Source organism: Gouania willdenowi, chromosome 11 (genome assembly GCF_900634775.1).
Source record: "Gouania willdenowi chromosome 11, fGouWil2.1, whole genome shotgun sequence".
Lineage (NCBI taxonomy): Eukaryota > Metazoa > Chordata > Actinopteri > Blenniiformes > Gobiesocidae > Gouania > Gouania willdenowi.
In genome coordinates this window covers 24,805,515-24,822,789 of record NC_041054.1, presented here as the reverse complement: position 1 = coordinate 24,822,789, position 17,275 = coordinate 24,805,515, and the positions used below count along the sequence as shown (strand labels likewise).

Below are 17,275 nucleotides of genomic sequence, written 5' to 3'. Positions count from 1 at the left end.
GTCACCCCTGTCCCTTTAGGGGCTCCGTAAAGATCAGACTGACCTGAGAGTTTCAACATGGCTGCTGCTTGGTTCAAGGGTGTACAATGTCAGATTTGTTTGGACTGCAATGATACAGTTAATAAATTATTTCATAAATGCTTTACAAATTCTGTGTGCAAATAAACTGACTGTTGTGGATTAATGACACTAAACCAGTCCAGGCGGCGTCTGTTCCGGTCTGAGGAGATCCGGATCTGCGAGGACAACAAACTGGAATCGGAATAGATGGGGTTCAACTCCCTACAGTGTCCTTGCTAAAAGCCATTATACATGAAAACACAATAGTTATCACTCTATACATTTCACAACAAACCTAAATGACATCCCACCTTCAAACAACCTCATTTGGCCATCCATGAAAAAGCTACTTAACCTCCTACTTTTCTATAGCAATACATACTTCCTATGGGCACTAGTAAAACATAATAATAATAATAATAATAATAATAATAATAATAATAATAATAATAATAAAGGGCACAGTGGCTTAGTGGTTAGCACGTCCGCCTCACAGCAAGAAGGTCCTGGGTACAAGCCCTGGGTTGGACACCTGGGTCCTTTCTGTGTGGAGTTTGCAGGTTCTCCCCATGCTGCGTGGGTTTCCCCTGGGTACTCCGGCTTCCTCCCACAATCCAAAAACATGACTGTAAGGTTCATTGGAGTCTCTAAATTGCCCATAGGAGTGAATGAAAGTGAGTGGTTGTCTGTCTGTCTGTGTTGCCCTGCGATGGACTGGCGCCCTGTCTCGGGTGTACCCCCGCCCAGCGCCCAATGAAAGCCGGAGATTGGCACCGGCAGACCCCGACAACCCTGAACAGGATAAAGTGGGTCTGAAAATGAATGAATGAATGAATAATAATAATAATAATGATAATAATAATAACAATAATAATATGTAACCATGGGTAGTCTTACATCAGCTAATGTGTAATTTGTGGCAATACATGGACTGTTTAACGATTTATATTCAAGTTTCCAATTTAATTTTTTTATTCCTGTACCCCATATGACAATTTGCGGACCACTGGGGGTACCCGTACCCCACTTTGGGCCCTTGATGAATAAAATGTCACTTGTTGCTGTTTTTTTCACCATCACCCGACCTAAGCTTCTTACCCTGACATAGGATTGATTCAAAGTGACTACAGGCAATGGAGAAACCAAGAAATTGAGCATGAACATGTTTCCTGGTTTGGATCAACAGATTACGTTTCACAAGTAAAACACTTAGAGAAGGATCATTAATTTGATTAGAGTTTTCTTAGCAATTCCAATGACCTCCTTTAAGCTAATCAATTATATGTAGATCTGGATGACAGAACATTCAAAATAACAATCAAAGAAGGGAAAATAAGGGTGGGTGGGTCAGGGTGGTGGTGCAGCGGCAGGGCTAGGGATGGTCATAATTAAGGAAAAGAATAAAAGTATTACTATACAAAACATTAAAAATAGAAGGGAAACTAAAAGCCCATAGACAAAAAGTGGATGGGTTAAGTCTTTTTTGTGTAATGACTTTCTTTAAGTACTAATTTAGTACAATTGGGACTAATTCACATCAAACTGGTTCCAGTGGGAATCCAAATGGTACTAAGTGTGTTTTCCCCAAATGACGGAAATATATTGGACACAAACCATTGATTTAGAGGTAGTTTTCAGATCATAATGTAAACTACATCTGATTATAGAATGATGAAGCTATTATAAGGGGAGCATTCAGGTAGGGCTGCAAATTTTGTGAAATGTTCTAAATTGGGCAAAAATAAAATCTATCAAAGGTAAAACAGACTAAACTGCATGTCATGAATATTGTTTTTCTTCGTTGTATTTGCGTGACATTAGGCAGTAATCATTTCTGGTAGTGGGAAAACTAGATAAATAAGTAGCAGCACTATGTACAAATGTAATAAAAAAATATAGCTGCAGAGATAATATACATTTAGTGCAGAGTAAGTATGCAACTATAAATTATATGCAACAAAAGAAAAGAATGACTGATACATATATTAAGTTCTGTCCTAGGATTTTTGCGTATTTATATCTAATGCATCTGCTTTAATGAAATTAAGCATCATGACGTACATCAACTTCTGTCTGATAGCAAAAGCAGTTTCTTTTTGTGTTAGATAATCCTAAATAAGTGTAAACAACCTTGATTTTAATTGAATTTAAACACAAAAAAAAATCCACAAAAAATCCTCTTAGACTACAGCAATTGTGTCTTCATTTAATATTGTTTGCCATGGCAAATTATATAAAATCTATATTTATTTGTTCACAGATAATTATTTGTGATATATAGAGATTGTATATATGATATTATATTCATTTATAGTTATACAGTTTTTACAAGGGCAAAACATTAGAGAACACGTCCATTTGGGATGAGGAAGATGCTAATCAGCAGCAGACCCACAACAGAGCACTGCAGCCTGTGAATGAGGTCCTGATTAGAAGCACAATATGGAAAGTGATGAACAACTCTTATACCTCGTCTGAGTCTCCCTAGAGCCCTCATTACCCACTACTCTACCACACACACATTCCTGAGTCAAGAATGGAAAAAGGAGTTATTGCAAATTTTAATTTTACAATATCGATGAAAATAAAATAGTGGTCATCGGGGTTATGTGTGGAGTGGAATAATAATGCAATGTGTCTAAGAAAGGTGGTATATAAATCCAATGCATTATTATCATCATCAAAAGAGTTCACAATGAATTTTGGTCTGTACATTTGGAAAGGAAACCCAATAATGTTGTAGTTTCCTTTGTAGTAAATTTGCCAGGGCTGGGACAATATCTTTAGTACTCAGTGTCTAATTGCATATATTTAAGGCAATATATATTTAATATTTAATAATATTGATTATTACTACTTCTAGAAACGGTACATGAGTCGTAGATCCAAAAATCAATGCACAGCACAATTCAGTCACTCCAACATTTGTTTCAACAGCACATGAACCTGCACTACAATACACCTATGACCACATATGCAGACGTGAGGAAAATAATAAAATCAATTTTTAGGAAGAAAATTGATTTTCATTCATGTCACACACCCACATACAAAAATATTGGCATTACCACAATTTTGTTTATACACATATACACTGATTAAAAACATCAATAATATATAATCTTTAAAGATTTGAAAGACATTTTAACATAGTATCTTAACAAAGCACAGCTTTGTTGTACTTGCACCCTCATCGAGTTAATTACCTTTTTACCTGTGAGCAGCTTTCTATACTGTAGGTTTAAAGACAAATGCACAAAATTGCTTTATGTGCTAACGATGCAGTTTAGCTTTACTGCGTGACAGATGCTATTGCTAACAGTGAACCAAATCACTCCCAGTTTAGAGTTTGAACAAGTAAGCAGGTGTTTGGCCCTTAGGTCAGTGTGTGTGTGTTTGTGTAAGAGAGAGAGAGAGAGCCAGAGAGAATTATACCCCTACGTCAACACTGTTCTACCTGTGTGCCTTATTTTCTCTTCCACCAACAGAGTTTGGCCAATTGCCCAAGCTCAACCCTGAGGGAGAGAAGCTACATACATTTACAGTAACACAACTGAATTGCCTAAAATAACATGAACTGTGGAAACACATCACTATGCTGCAATAACAATGCTGGGCTATAAGCCAAAGCTGTTTGGCAAACAGCATAATGGTTCAAAGACATGCAAAACCTCTTGGCAGCAATCAGAGCTGGGTAAAGTGACCCACATACCACAGAGTAGCGCCTTCAAACAATGCAGCATTATCTCCACTCATCCGGTAATTACTTATGGATTTACCAACATCACGACGATTCATCACGAGCTGGGTTTCCATTAGGAAGATGGACGCTCTTATAACACTCTGTATTCCTTTGTTGTTCCACGCCTAATGTGGCAGTAATCATTTTTTAAGTATAATGCTAAGAAATGTCCCGGTCTCCTCTTCTGTCTACATGTATCGCGTCATGTTTTCTCGGAAAGAAGTGGTCATGTGACCAGGTACGTCACGTCCTGTGACATGTATTTGCAAAAAAGTGTTTCTATAGCGCTTTTGCGACACATTTCAATATCGAAACCTCTGCAATTCCTCCTCATGCAAACGTAAAAACTTTTTTTGCGTAATTTGAGTGTTTTTTCAAAATTTGGGTGTTTCCATTACCCGGTTTTATTGCGCTATTTAGAATTTGCGCATTTCCAAGTGTAATGGAAATGCAGCTTTCATGTACAATATAAGTTTTATTCAAAGTCGCCAACACACATCTCGAGCAGCAACTTTATTGTCATCAGTCTAGAGACTGGCAACATTATTGGCCCAATAATAAAATGTAATATTGGCCTACACTGGTATTGTTTTTTCCATAAATATTGAAAAACCGTTATGTTATTCTGCCTCAAGCTTCCTGAATGTATTTTGTTCATGGTTTTATACCTAACTAATGTTAGAGTTAAATAGTAACTAAACCCCTGCTTTCTGCTGACCTGCCACTAGGGGGAAATTCCAAAAATGCCCTGATTATGGGTGGGGCTCCTGACGCAGTAAGACACGCCCAGTCACAGCCGGTCAGTGCTGGCAGGGAAAGACAACTGTCTTCTCAACTACTACACACAATACACAGCCCACAAGCATAAACATACGCTTTTTTACTCACATATTATCCCTGCTGTACTCCCGCTATGAGCCTCAGAACACCGCGGCCTCACACGCACTCATAAAGACACACACAACAGCGAGAAGTACACGTTTGCGCACACGCAGAGACAGACGGGAATACACACATTGTGTGTCTGTACATACACACATAGCTTGATGAACCCTCTGATTAGACACACATTCAAAAACTTTACCGCAGGAACGCACAGAGCAAGCTGTCAATCAGTGCTCACTGAGCACTGTGATTAGAGGAAACCCTCCTCCCTCCTCTCAGCTTTTATAGGAGGGGCGAGGCCAAGAGTGAAAGTTGATGACACGATAATCCAAAAAAATCTGTCTTTTAATAGCTGGCGTTCAACCCTTCGAAGTCAGTATATCTGACATTTTACAACTAAATACGCAAAATTAAAATACTATTACTAAACATTAAAAGTTGGACTAGGATCAATCAATAGCACTACTTAATACCCAAATACAAACTGTATGTATTCAGCATAAAAAAGTGGATTTGAGGTTTAGTTACTCTTTAAGTATTTCTATTTTTTCAGTAGGACATAATCAACATCCTTATATTAAATATCTCTTATTAACTCTTACATAACTCATTATATAATAACATATTTTCCTAAGGGATGAGGTCCAGAAGCTGCTGCTAAAGTAGGCATATGTTATTTCCCTGGAGATCTATAAAAAGTGTTGCCAGTTGAAAAAGTAATCTGGCTACTGATTACTGATTAAGGTACTCCTTTAAAAATGTATTTTGTTACTTTACTGATTACTTTTCTAACATTTTATACCATGCACTTTTATGCTGATTAACTTTTTATTCCGACAGACTTCTATTCTATGCTAAGTTATATTACAAGTTACTTCATTAGTTACATTCAGCAGCTGCCAATTTAAATAACTTTAATCTGACTACTGGTTTGGAAATAGGAACATGTTAGATTACTCGTTACTGAAAACAGTGGTCATATTAAACGCGTTACTAAGTAACTGAGTTACTGCCACCCATATACGTATGTGTCCTAAAATTAGGTTGGGGAGGGGTCTGTGTATATATCAGTCCCGGCTAATATCAGAATTTGATTTTAACTTAAAAGAAAGGAAAATGAATAAATAAATAACAAAAACAAAACCCATTAAGGTGAAGACAGTTCACTTAATGTATATTAGCAGTAGTTCAATCAATCGAAAACACAGACACGAATGTCACGACCCATCTAGTTTGAGAAGGGACAGAATGAAGCAAAACGTATCCAGTTTTGCCACTTCTTTATAGTGTCCAAAAATATAATGCCAAAGAAAAATATACTTCATTATCCTACCTACAACTATATATTCATACTGTAACTGTTTCACATCACTCTGATGTCTTCAACCATGATTATCAGAAATTTTGTGTTGACTGTCGGCATATCGGGTATCAACAAAAAGCTAATATCAAACATCTCTAACAAATACTACGGCTCTAAAGAGCTTTATAGTCTACTTACCATCACTGTTGACACACTGGACCTGAGGAATCTGTGTTCCCGGGCCACATTCCTTTTCATTATCTGGGATGCACTCCTCCAATTTAACAACCAGCCAGTCAAAGCAGCTGGGGTCCTCGCAGGGTATCGCTTCTACCAGGTGGGGACAGTTTCCAGTCCCACCTGTTGGTTCATTGATGATCTTTCTTTTCCTTAGTTTGAAGCCTAGTAAAGAAGGGGACAGGAAACAAGAAATGGATGTTATATTGCTTGTGAAAATATAGATCACAGCCACTTCACCACCATTTTTCAGTAAAATGCCTGTAAATCTATTAAAGGGTCGACTTCATGGTCACAGTGGGGATTTTGATTTTACCAAAACAATTAAAAATAAATGGCTGATTAAGACGGACTAAGCAGGTTTTTGAAGGATTTAAGGTTATCATGACTCCTAAAATTTAAAAATAAACATTTTATTTGAAGTGACAAATGTTTACAAGATAAGAATGATCCTTATTGGGTCTGTTTTGGTATTTTCCTGTCCAAGGATGAGCAAATCTATAACCCATGTCCAGAAAAACGGTGGGGGTGCTACCTCCATCTACAGTGAAGGTCACCCCATGCCTAATCCATGATTCTGCACCAGGCCGATAAGGCAGCACGGCCCCGGAGTTCCCCGCAGGACTCAGGTGATGGGATCAGAATCTCCCCCCTTTCCATTTCATTTTTGTCTCATTCCTCTCAGATCCATTATTTAATTACAAAGGTCAACTGAACATGAGCCACTGTGTGTCTAGAGCCACTAATGTAGGTTTTATCTGTTAGTGTAAGCTGTGGGGGTTGGGTTGGTTTGAAGGAACATCATTCTTGAGGTGCAAGGATTTCAATTCTATCAGACATCACTCAGTAGCTATCTGCTGGCTGTGATATAAATGGTATGACTGAAAGATAGCAGCATAGAGCAGAAGGCTGTTCTCGGAGCTGGGTGCCTAATTTTGAAGACACACATACATACAGTAGAAACAATAATATGTGATGATCTATGAAGTGCAGGATAACAAAGGTTGGCTTCTCCAACAATTCTCATGGGTAGGTGTCAACGGTACATGCAGAAATGTGAAGGGCGCATCATTCATATAGATAATGCTCCAGGTGGGGGAATTCTATGAAAAAAACCCATACAATTTTTAAAATGCTTGCCAAAGTATAAGTTAATCAGTACTTTTATGCTTTTATTGAATGCATAGCACACTTACTATCGTTCTCCATCTCCTTAACTATTTTTATTATTATTCCGTACATTTTTAGTCTGATAACACATCCCTTACATTTACTGTAGTTAGAGGCTGATCTTTCTGACAAACCGTCTGATACCTCGGGAGGGACGCAGCATATTTATTTCATTTAAGATTTATTTTTAGTTAAATTGCATTGTTTTGAATAGTTTATCAAGGGATTCTTTTGACAATGAAAAATAAAAGGAAAATAGTGCAGTATTTTTCAGTCATCATTTGTCTACAGTACTATTTTGTAAAATAAATCGTGAGAGAATCGTATCGTGAACCCAGTATCGTGAATCGAATCGTATCGGCAGTTCATAATGAATAATTCATATTATAGCTGAGATTAAATACGATTCAACATGCTCTCAAAAATATGATAAATAATTAAGCAATATCACACTAGAGGGGGTGATATTGTGCTGACATATCAACACTGGTGTGTTTTGGTCATAGGCACAAGGTTGTAGATAATCACACCAGTGCTGATATTTCAGCACAACAGCATGACCTTGAGTGTGATATTGCTTTTCTACAAGAGTTCTTCAAGCACATTTTATTAGTTAACAGTTTAATTGACAAGAGATTATGTTTATTTAACCATTTGGCTCTGTCAACAGAAACAGTCCTACAAGTGAAGAATAGAGCACACACGACATTCACACTGCAGGGAAATGCGAACCAACTATGATATTTATGCCCATATGTGACCTGTATCTGATCTGTTAAAGACAGTCTGAAAAACACAATTCTGATTTTTTCAAATCCGACCTAGGTCACTTTTATATGTGGTCTTAAATCTGATACGTATCCAATTTTTTGCAATGCGACTGGAGTCTGGACAGCTGAGGCGCTTTATATCCGACTCCTACGTTATCACCATGCAAAAATGTCATAATTCTAATAATTAATTGTTCCTTTTGTCATTCGTAAATTTAAAATGAACTCTACATCATTGAAACTGTTGACTCCGACTCCACATCCAAACAGTCTCTCTTCTTTTTTAGTCTCCCTAAAGTTATGAAGTGCTGACTTCTGTCGGAAATAAAACTTCTCAGAGCGACACACACTCCTACCGTGAACGCCTCCATATTTACTTCCGTAAACACCGTGGGGTCATGTGTCACCTCAGAACCTTTTGATACTCCACATTTAAAAAAAAAAATCTGAATTGTACATTAAGACCTGCAGTGCGAACGTAGCGACAGTGCACTGAAGTGTGGTTTGCCCATGATGTAGTGGTAATTAACAGTATTTAAATCAGCTGTACAGCAGAGTGATATAATTCGTAAGAAGTGCTGTTGTTGCCCTATATCAGTACTCTTGGAATGTCTGTTGTCCAATCAAATTACTGGTCAGAAATAGCTGTTGTATAAATAGAGTTAAAATGCATCATTTCAGAGCCAAATAACTGTCTTAGATCAGTTTACTCTTCAAAGTCAGTGAAAAAGGAAAAAACACGGTAGTTTCCTCACTTGAAAATTGTGTAAACATGATTTAACCACAGCGTGAATAATTAAGCACAATGCTTGCCCTCTGCTGTTGACTTCCACATGTTCTGTTGTTCAATGGTGGATGTGCTTCCAAGGGATTTAAGAGAGAGAGACTTTTGCTCAAAAAGACTTACAGTAACCAATCGATGGTGGAGTAGAGCAGGAGTAGAGAGCAATAGAGCACGAAAGAGTAAATCCATCATTAAGATTCATGGAGAACACTTTCTATCTATTCCTTTCATTTCAGACGCTTCATTAGTGGAGAGTCAACATGTATTAGTCATGGGGGACGCTGCAGTTCCAGTAATAATTAGGATTGAAGCAGCCACCACATTAGCTCAACTGATGGAGTAAGCACCACCTGCTGCACTAACCAGTCAAGAGGAAGCTTTTAATGTAGACGCTAAAGTACTGAAGGGAAAGGAACTTATTGAAATGTATATACATATATCTATTGGTTGTAGATACTTTAGATCAGACATGGGCAACGGGTGGCCTGAGATGACTACAGAAAAGCTAAAAAGTAACAGATTCACAACATTAGCATGAACAACAACTAAAAAACACCAAACAAAAACACACAGACTGCAAAAATACACAAACTGACAACTAAAATACGCAAGACGACTCAAAACATGCACAAGATGACTGTGAAAAAAACCCATGACGACTATGAATATACACAAGAGGACTGCAAAGACAGAAAAACAACAAATACACAAAAAAACTACAAAATGCACAAAATCAGAGAAAAATATACAAAATTACAACAAAATACACAAAACTACTCCACACACCCTGTGTTTTTTTTGCCTCTGGCCCTCCGCTGTGATAGAGGTTGCCCAAAATAATAAATCAAACCTTAGTGGCATGCTAATTTTGTCATTGTTCACACATTTGTCAATTTGAATCAACTAATTAAGTGTCTGTATTGACTTGTAATTAAATGCCCCTAAGCCTTCAGTTTTACAATATAACTGCTAAAATTCCAGACCACTTCCTTCTCTCTGATCTGCTGTGGGGGTCTGAGACAGGGGCAAGCAGAAACAGTAAAAACTGTTTTTTTTTTTTATGTTCATGTATGTCCATTTATGTTGTAGGACTATAGATGGAAAGGGGCTTTTAACAAATCTGGCATAGTTACACATCACATATGAGTACTGCATGTTCATTAATATGCACTCCAAATAATGTTATAAATATTAATACAAAAAATAGATTATCTGTGTTCAGTAAATAGAAATGTACACATATTAATGATATAGTAGGCCTTATAATTCTACGTATTTTTAATTTTTCCGATTTCCCCCTGGGAATAATACAGTATTCAAATTTATTTATTTTTTTAATTTAATTAAGTAAATGCTTGGATTATTCTGGTCCACCCCATTTGAAATTAAACTGGGCTCATTTCGTTTCCTGAATGAGAACAAGCTTCAAGTTCCATACTTTGTAAGTGTTTGGTTCTCTTTTGTTCCGGTTCGACCAACAATGATCTTGTCATAAGCTCTATTAATTTTGGCAGCGATAACTGAAACTACAACTTTTCATTGACGACCCTTTATTGTGACTAATTTGTGATGAGAACATAAATTTAAGAAATACTGACAACATAAATTAGAAACAAAATGTCTGACGAGTAAAAACAATGAGAAAGATGACGCAGACCAATCTGAATGACAACCATCCTCAATGTCTTCATTGTTTTCCTTTAAAACCAATTAAATATTGTAACTGAAATTCAAAATCTCAGTGTTGTAGCTTAATTCTTGCAGGTTGTTAGTCATTTGTTCAATATACAGAACAAAGAACATGAACTTGTGAATGTGCTGCACATTTTTAACAAGCCTTAGACATTTTTTATTATACAAGAATGATACGGCACATTCTTAGTTTAACTGACTAAACACAAAGTTAAAGGCCTGTTGACAATGGAGTTTTTACTACCACGACAAACCAAATTTGTTACAGCATAACAAAACTAGACTAAATTTTAAGTCAAACAAAACTAAAAGACTTAGGGTGTATTCTACATCGGTTAAAACACTACGATTCGTTTGCTCGGATAGTCCGCCTCGTTTGGATGACGCAAACCAAGTCTAGAACGAATCAAATAGGCAAATTCTACAGCAATTGTTTATATCAGTTTCGGAGCGTTTACAATCAAAGCCTAGAGCGATTAGGAGCACTGTGAACACAATTGCTCTTGGAGCGGATCAAAGATGGGAAGTATCAGCAATGACGTAGAGTACACGGCATTGCAAATGGTTAGAAGAGCCGACGACAGTGCAAAACGTGGCTTTAAAACCACCAAAACTTTTGCTGCTCTATTGTTGAATGTTGTGAAAGAACAAACGGAGAAGGCAGAAGTTTCTGTGCACTCTAGTGCTCGCTTTGACCCATTGTTGAGAACCTCTTCTTCAGGTTTCGGTTTTACTGCCTAGAGAAGTCTCTACTCCAGTTACGGCCGGTGTAAATGCAGCCTAAAATAAAATAAACATTTTTTTACCAAAATTACACCACACTTGGGTAAGGACTTGTTATAAAAAAAAACATTTTCGTCCTAAAGGGCTGTCCTTGAGAATGCACAGTTTAAATTTATTTATTGTACTATTTTCAGTCACCTCATTAAAGCAGAAGTAAGTAACTTGTGCTTAGCGCTCCCCCTAAAGGTCTCTTTTGGTTGCGTCACTGTCGTAAAAACTCTGCACCCCCCGCCGCTTGCCCCACCCCACAGCTACATGCGCACCTTTGCTCTCCCAAAACGGTAGCAACCGATCACTGAAAAACAGTGACACTAGGGGTGCTTTCACACATATAGTCCCATGTGACCATGTGAACAGTATGAGGAAGAGAGACAAGTAAAATAAATGAATGATGTGGGATAAATTACGGAAGTGTGAAAATGTGTGTGATGTGTTTGTTGGAAGATGGATGGATGGATGGATAATAGATAGATAGATAGATAGATAGATAGATAGATAGATAGATAGATAGATAGATAGATAGATAGATAGATAGTACGTCTTGCCACCGGATTGGAGGCAGGGAAAGTTGCAAGTGCAATTTTCTGGCCAGAGACAGCAGGGGGAGATAAAGACCCCCCAATCACCCCATAAACACTTGTATTACCCTCACAGGGACTATGAGAAGGATTTATTAAGGTGAAAAATGTAATTTGTTCTGCTTTAAGCTCTTACCTTTTTTGGCTACCTGGTCTTCACAGATTTCAAAGGTGCAGGGACCCCAGGCGCTCCATGAAGATAACTCACATTCCACAGGGCAGCTTATATGGCAGAGCTGGGTGGTGTTTGGAGGAATTCCCAAACACAGAGCACTGTCCACTGGTCGAGAAGCTATGGAAACACAAAGTAGAAGAAATACATTATTCCCGTTTGTCAGGACTTTCATATATTTGGTCCAAATCCCGACAGGTTTAATTGTCCGTTGTAAGACAACTGCAAAGTCATGAGGGTCATGAATCATTCTCTGTGTAACTACAGGACTCATTCGCATGCAAATTGTCCTCACTCCACCACAGGCGAGTACTTTAATAGCTTTGTCTTTAAGATATGTAGCGTACATTCTTTGTGCCCTTCAGATGTCACACACAACATACAGTTGGTCAGTGCTAGATCAAATGAGAATTGAAATGATTTTGGGTTGTGCTTGAGCTCAACTCTGGTTGGCTGTGAGATCTTGTTAAACTTCCAACATGAATAACAATGAGAATGAAAACTTTGTGGGCATGTTAGCAACGGTATATTATTAGAGGAAATTCTTCTGAGAATCATGGCGCAAATCATGGCATTTTTAACGATGGCGTTCCATTCTTTATGGATGTAGACTTATGTAATTATGAACTTCTGTCAAACTTTCATAAACCTATTTACTTCAACACATAAACTTCTATGTGAGCACATAGAACTATTTGATTTAATTTTTAAAAAAAAAGAATGTTTAGTGTCCCTTCAGGGGCTCTGTAGAAATCCATGGTGCTCCAGATAATAAGTCTTATTCTCCCCATGTGGGCCCAGTCCTATTTTTCTGGAAATCAATATGTCTGCGCTAAATAACAAAACAAACAATTTGACATTTATATGTTGTCACATGACAACAAATAAATGTGAAACAAAAAAATGATCAGGAATACCGGTAAATGCCAAAATCAAGGATCCAAAGGATCTAAGGATCAATTAAAAAAAAAAGCCTTTTTCTGTGTTTCTTTTAGCACATTAGGGGAACAATGGCTCCTTTGTTCTCTCTTCTTATTCCAAAGTGTGAGCAGCTCCTCACAGCCTGATTAATGAAAATCAGTGCACAGTTTGACCTTGTTCAGGAGACACTGGGCCAGATGGTCTTTTCTTCTCACTGCTGTGATTCCAGCCGCCAAATGAGGACCCTCGGAGGCTTCGACACACCGACTGTCATTCATTATCTGACTCCAGCTCTTCCCCAGCTGAGGATCCGTGACATCACAGTAGTATAACTGCTGTTGTACAGCATGTCTCCGTTTGATGGCGGCAGGTTTTACGTTTACCAGTGCAAAAAATAAAATAAAATGGGTAACAAAAGAAATAATAACCCACTCTAATTAAAAACAAGATATTTAAAAGAAAGCCTCCCAGTAACTCAATATGACATTTGCCTTCCCAGTCATAGGTAAAGACATACCATCAGAGAAGTTGTTTAGTAGTGAAGGAATTCTGTGTTGTTTTTTCTAGTTGTGCAACAACAGTAAAACATTTACGGCTGTGCAAGTTTTCTCTTACACTATATAGAATAAGACATAATAATATAGAATATTAATTGTGCTAAATCAATAGTTAAGGGTCACTAATAAAAGTGCCTGTGTAACATTTCAGTTCCTGTGACTTTGAGCTAAAATGTTCTTTTGAGTAAGACTTTATTGAGAAGCGTACATTGATATCTATCAATTATTGCTATTATGAGGAAAAAAGTAGTGGAAAAATGATTTTTGTCCATCTTTAAAGACACCTAAAGCTGCCGAAGACAATTATTTTCTAAACAGCATTTACACCACCTTAACAAATGATTCATGACGATGCTTTTAATGGAACCTCTTTACCAGCATGTTCTGATCATAGTCACAGGATGAGTGGAAAGGTCACCACCCCATTAACGCACAAAACATTAACCCATAGTATTAATTTACTACAACATCAATAATAAAATAAAATCTTCATCTAATGTAGGAAACTCATTTATGGACAGAGAGAAGATATTATTCACTGAAAAATGAGACTAAACCAGAGCATGAAGAGTCAGTCAAACTGTTTCTCACGTCAGTGGCCGCGTCTATAAAAACCGTCACTTAGAGGACGAGGCAATTCATTACAAAAGACACACACAGACAAGCTTTAATGCCTTAAAAACTTATGTCATTTTCTTAACTGATGATTCATTTCCCAAAGCCTCCGGATTTGAATCCGTGTCTCTCAGAAATACACAGAAACCCAAAGGGATGCACTCATTTATAGTTATGAGAACATTAAAGTATCTTTTTCAGACAACAGCACCTATTACTCGATTATTCAGATTACTTAAAACAGCATTTAGTCAAAGAATTCCGACTTTTCATGTTTTTACAATTAATTGATCAATGTAAGAAATGTTCCCCTCATAAATATGTGTAATACATCTCCCAATTTACAATGGATCTCCAAATTTATCTCCTAGTCATCATCTCAGTCCTCTTATTTCTACATACAACCACTTTAGTTACGCTGCGTGATAAGATTCAAGAAAAGCATCTTGGCTATATGTGAGGAAAAGTGAGAAAAGTAAGGTAATAAACCTGGCAGTGTTGTTTCATGAAAGCATGCGGCTGATTGTAAGCATCTGATCAGGATAATTTCTCGCAGCAGACGCCAGCTTAGCCTCATCAGCCAGATGGACCGAGACTTAATGTGTCAATACTGGATATGCATGGATGTGCTACTGGGCCACTTTCAAATGTGAGCCGTTGGTAGTGCCTTTAATTCACAGGAACGCTCAAACTCTCCCCTCTCCACTCTCTGTTCATAGATTAGCATATCCGTATCAGGTCATTCTCATTTTATTGTGTGATGAGAAGCATCTTTACTTCCCCTCTTTAGTTCATACGTGGTTGCTGGAATATGTGAAATAGCAGCCTGAGTAGACACTGCTAACTGTTAATATGAATGACCTGATTTAGATAATATCTTTAAAAGCCAATCTATTTTCTATATCGTCTTATCTTGAGCAAGCCCTCAGATGCTTAATTATGTAATCAAAGCAAAAGTTTTCATTTTAATCTGCCTTTCAAATCTAGCCAGAACCATTTTTTGTATCTGTTGTGTATCTGACCTTTTTTGATAGTTTCATAAGCATGAAAAAGACTACAACCTTGGTAATCCCAAACTCACACATAATATCATTAAGGAGTAACTAAACTCTGAGGTTTTGGTTCATGTGCATCTAGACTGGATAATCAAAGCATGCCTTTATTATGGGCGGGGCTCTTGGAGCAGTTAAGGGTGCGTTCACAACGATAGACCCTAGAGTGGCGAAGTCTAGAGCGAATCAAACAGGAAAAGTCTAGAGCAATTATGTCCTCTATGAAGTCAACCGCCCTCAGCGAGGACTAAAAACAGGAAGTATGGGAGATGACATTGTTGGTAGTCAGGGCATTGAAACCACCAAAAGCACAACAACTGGTTGCTGCTCCATTGTTGAATGTCGTGAAAAAACAAATGGAGAAGGCAGAAGTCTTTGCGCACTCTAAAGCACTCGCTTTGACTAGTGGTGCAACGGATCATCATTGTTCCGTGATTCGCACGGATCTCTCTCCACGATTCGACACGCACGTGGTCCGTGGATTGGTTGACAAAAAAAAAAAAAAAAAAAACTTTTTTAAATGAATCATGCATCATTAGTAATGCCCCAATAAAGCCTATGCGACATCCGTGTGTATGTGTGTGTGCGCACGCGCGGGACTGACAGCGAGCGTACCCGCTCATGTGTGGTTTGGGTTCCTGGTTGTAATCTGTGTGTGACTGTGTGAGAGAAGAGACACACACACACACACACACAGGGAGGGAGAGAGAGAGAGAAAGGAACATCTCTGTGTGCGTGCATGTGTGCGTGATAAGTCCGTGTGAATGTTGTCATGTTTATGCCTCCGTCTATCCATGTCTTTTAGGCTCTTATTAAATTAATATCGGCTCTAGTCCAGATGGCCATCCTTGACTATTGGAAGAATTTGAAATGATAACTCAGATCTGCTTTCTTTTTCTTCTTTCATTCTTTCATGATGTGGGCATAGGCTAGTTTTTAATTCACTCTCCATGTTTAAAAAAATAAGGTGTCATGCCTTAATTTTTTTCCCATACACTTATCTGTTTAAAGGATGAAGGTGTCATGCCTTGTATTGCACTTTAATTTGTTTTTATATGATTCAAAATTTTATTTAAGCATTGGATTGACACCTCAAATTAAATGTTTGTATTAAATGAGCAGAAAAATGTTGCATTAAGTGTTCTACAAAATAAATGGAGAGCAAAGTTATTTGTCTGGTCTTTTATTTCTTTTTTTCTGCTGATCTGAAAAATGATCCAATCCATGACTCTTCTTCAGGTTTTTGTGTGTCTCCTCCAGTAACGCCCTGGACGCCCTGCTGCGGAACCGCAATGGAGCTGATGGATTTCCATTAAAGTCAATGTGCCAATTTCCACCAATGTGCCAAAGCCCTCTGTAACAGATACATAGCCCTTCTATTTTTGCCGGAAGCCAGAGCTGCGCTTCATAAATTCAACAAAGACACGGAGGTAGTGCACATGGTTAATTTTTAAATTAAAATACTCAGTGTTTAAGGCGAATCATAATTCCATCATTTTTCCGACCCGTTTGCTCCTTTTCAGGGTGGTGGGGGTCAGCTGGTAATCTCTAGCTTTCTTTGGGCGCTAGGCGGACAGTGGAGGACAGTGTGGCAGTGGATCCTACTTCACATATAAATATTGACCGTATCCAAGGTGGAGAAGAACTGACTCAATGCAAAAAGACAAGAAAAGCTGGAACAAATGATCTGGAAGACTGGATCAACATACAAAGAGCAGACGGTCAACGTGTTTCCACCGTTTCTCGAGAGGAAAATGACATCTAGGGCGACGCCGAAGAAAACGACTTCAGTGGTTTGAGTGCGCAGTAGCAATAAATGACTTTTTTTGGTAGGCAGCAGTATCTTTTTAAACAAGCCATGTTACAGGTAGTGTCTTTCATTCAACTACAACAGCCTGTGTAAATACGTATGTTAAGTTTCAATATAGACACCTGCAGCATATAGATAGATATA

General features: G+C 37.9%; 1 protein-coding gene across 1 annotated transcript in view; it reads right to left on the bottom strand.

Annotated features, from left to right (window-relative positions):
* thsd7aa (thrombospondin, type I, domain containing 7Aa) overlaps positions 1-17,275 on the bottom strand; it is a 198,972-nt gene that overhangs the window by 83,581 nt on the left and 98,116 nt on the right. Inside the window, exons 5-6 of the mRNA XM_028461403.1 lie at positions 12,141-12,296; positions 6,189-6,392 (exon numbers count right to left, since the gene is read on the bottom strand). Of these exons, the coding sequence (XP_028317204.1) occupies positions 6,189-6,392; positions 12,141-12,296 (360 nt within the window). The remainder of the gene's footprint in view (positions 1-6,188; positions 6,393-12,140; positions 12,297-17,275) is intronic.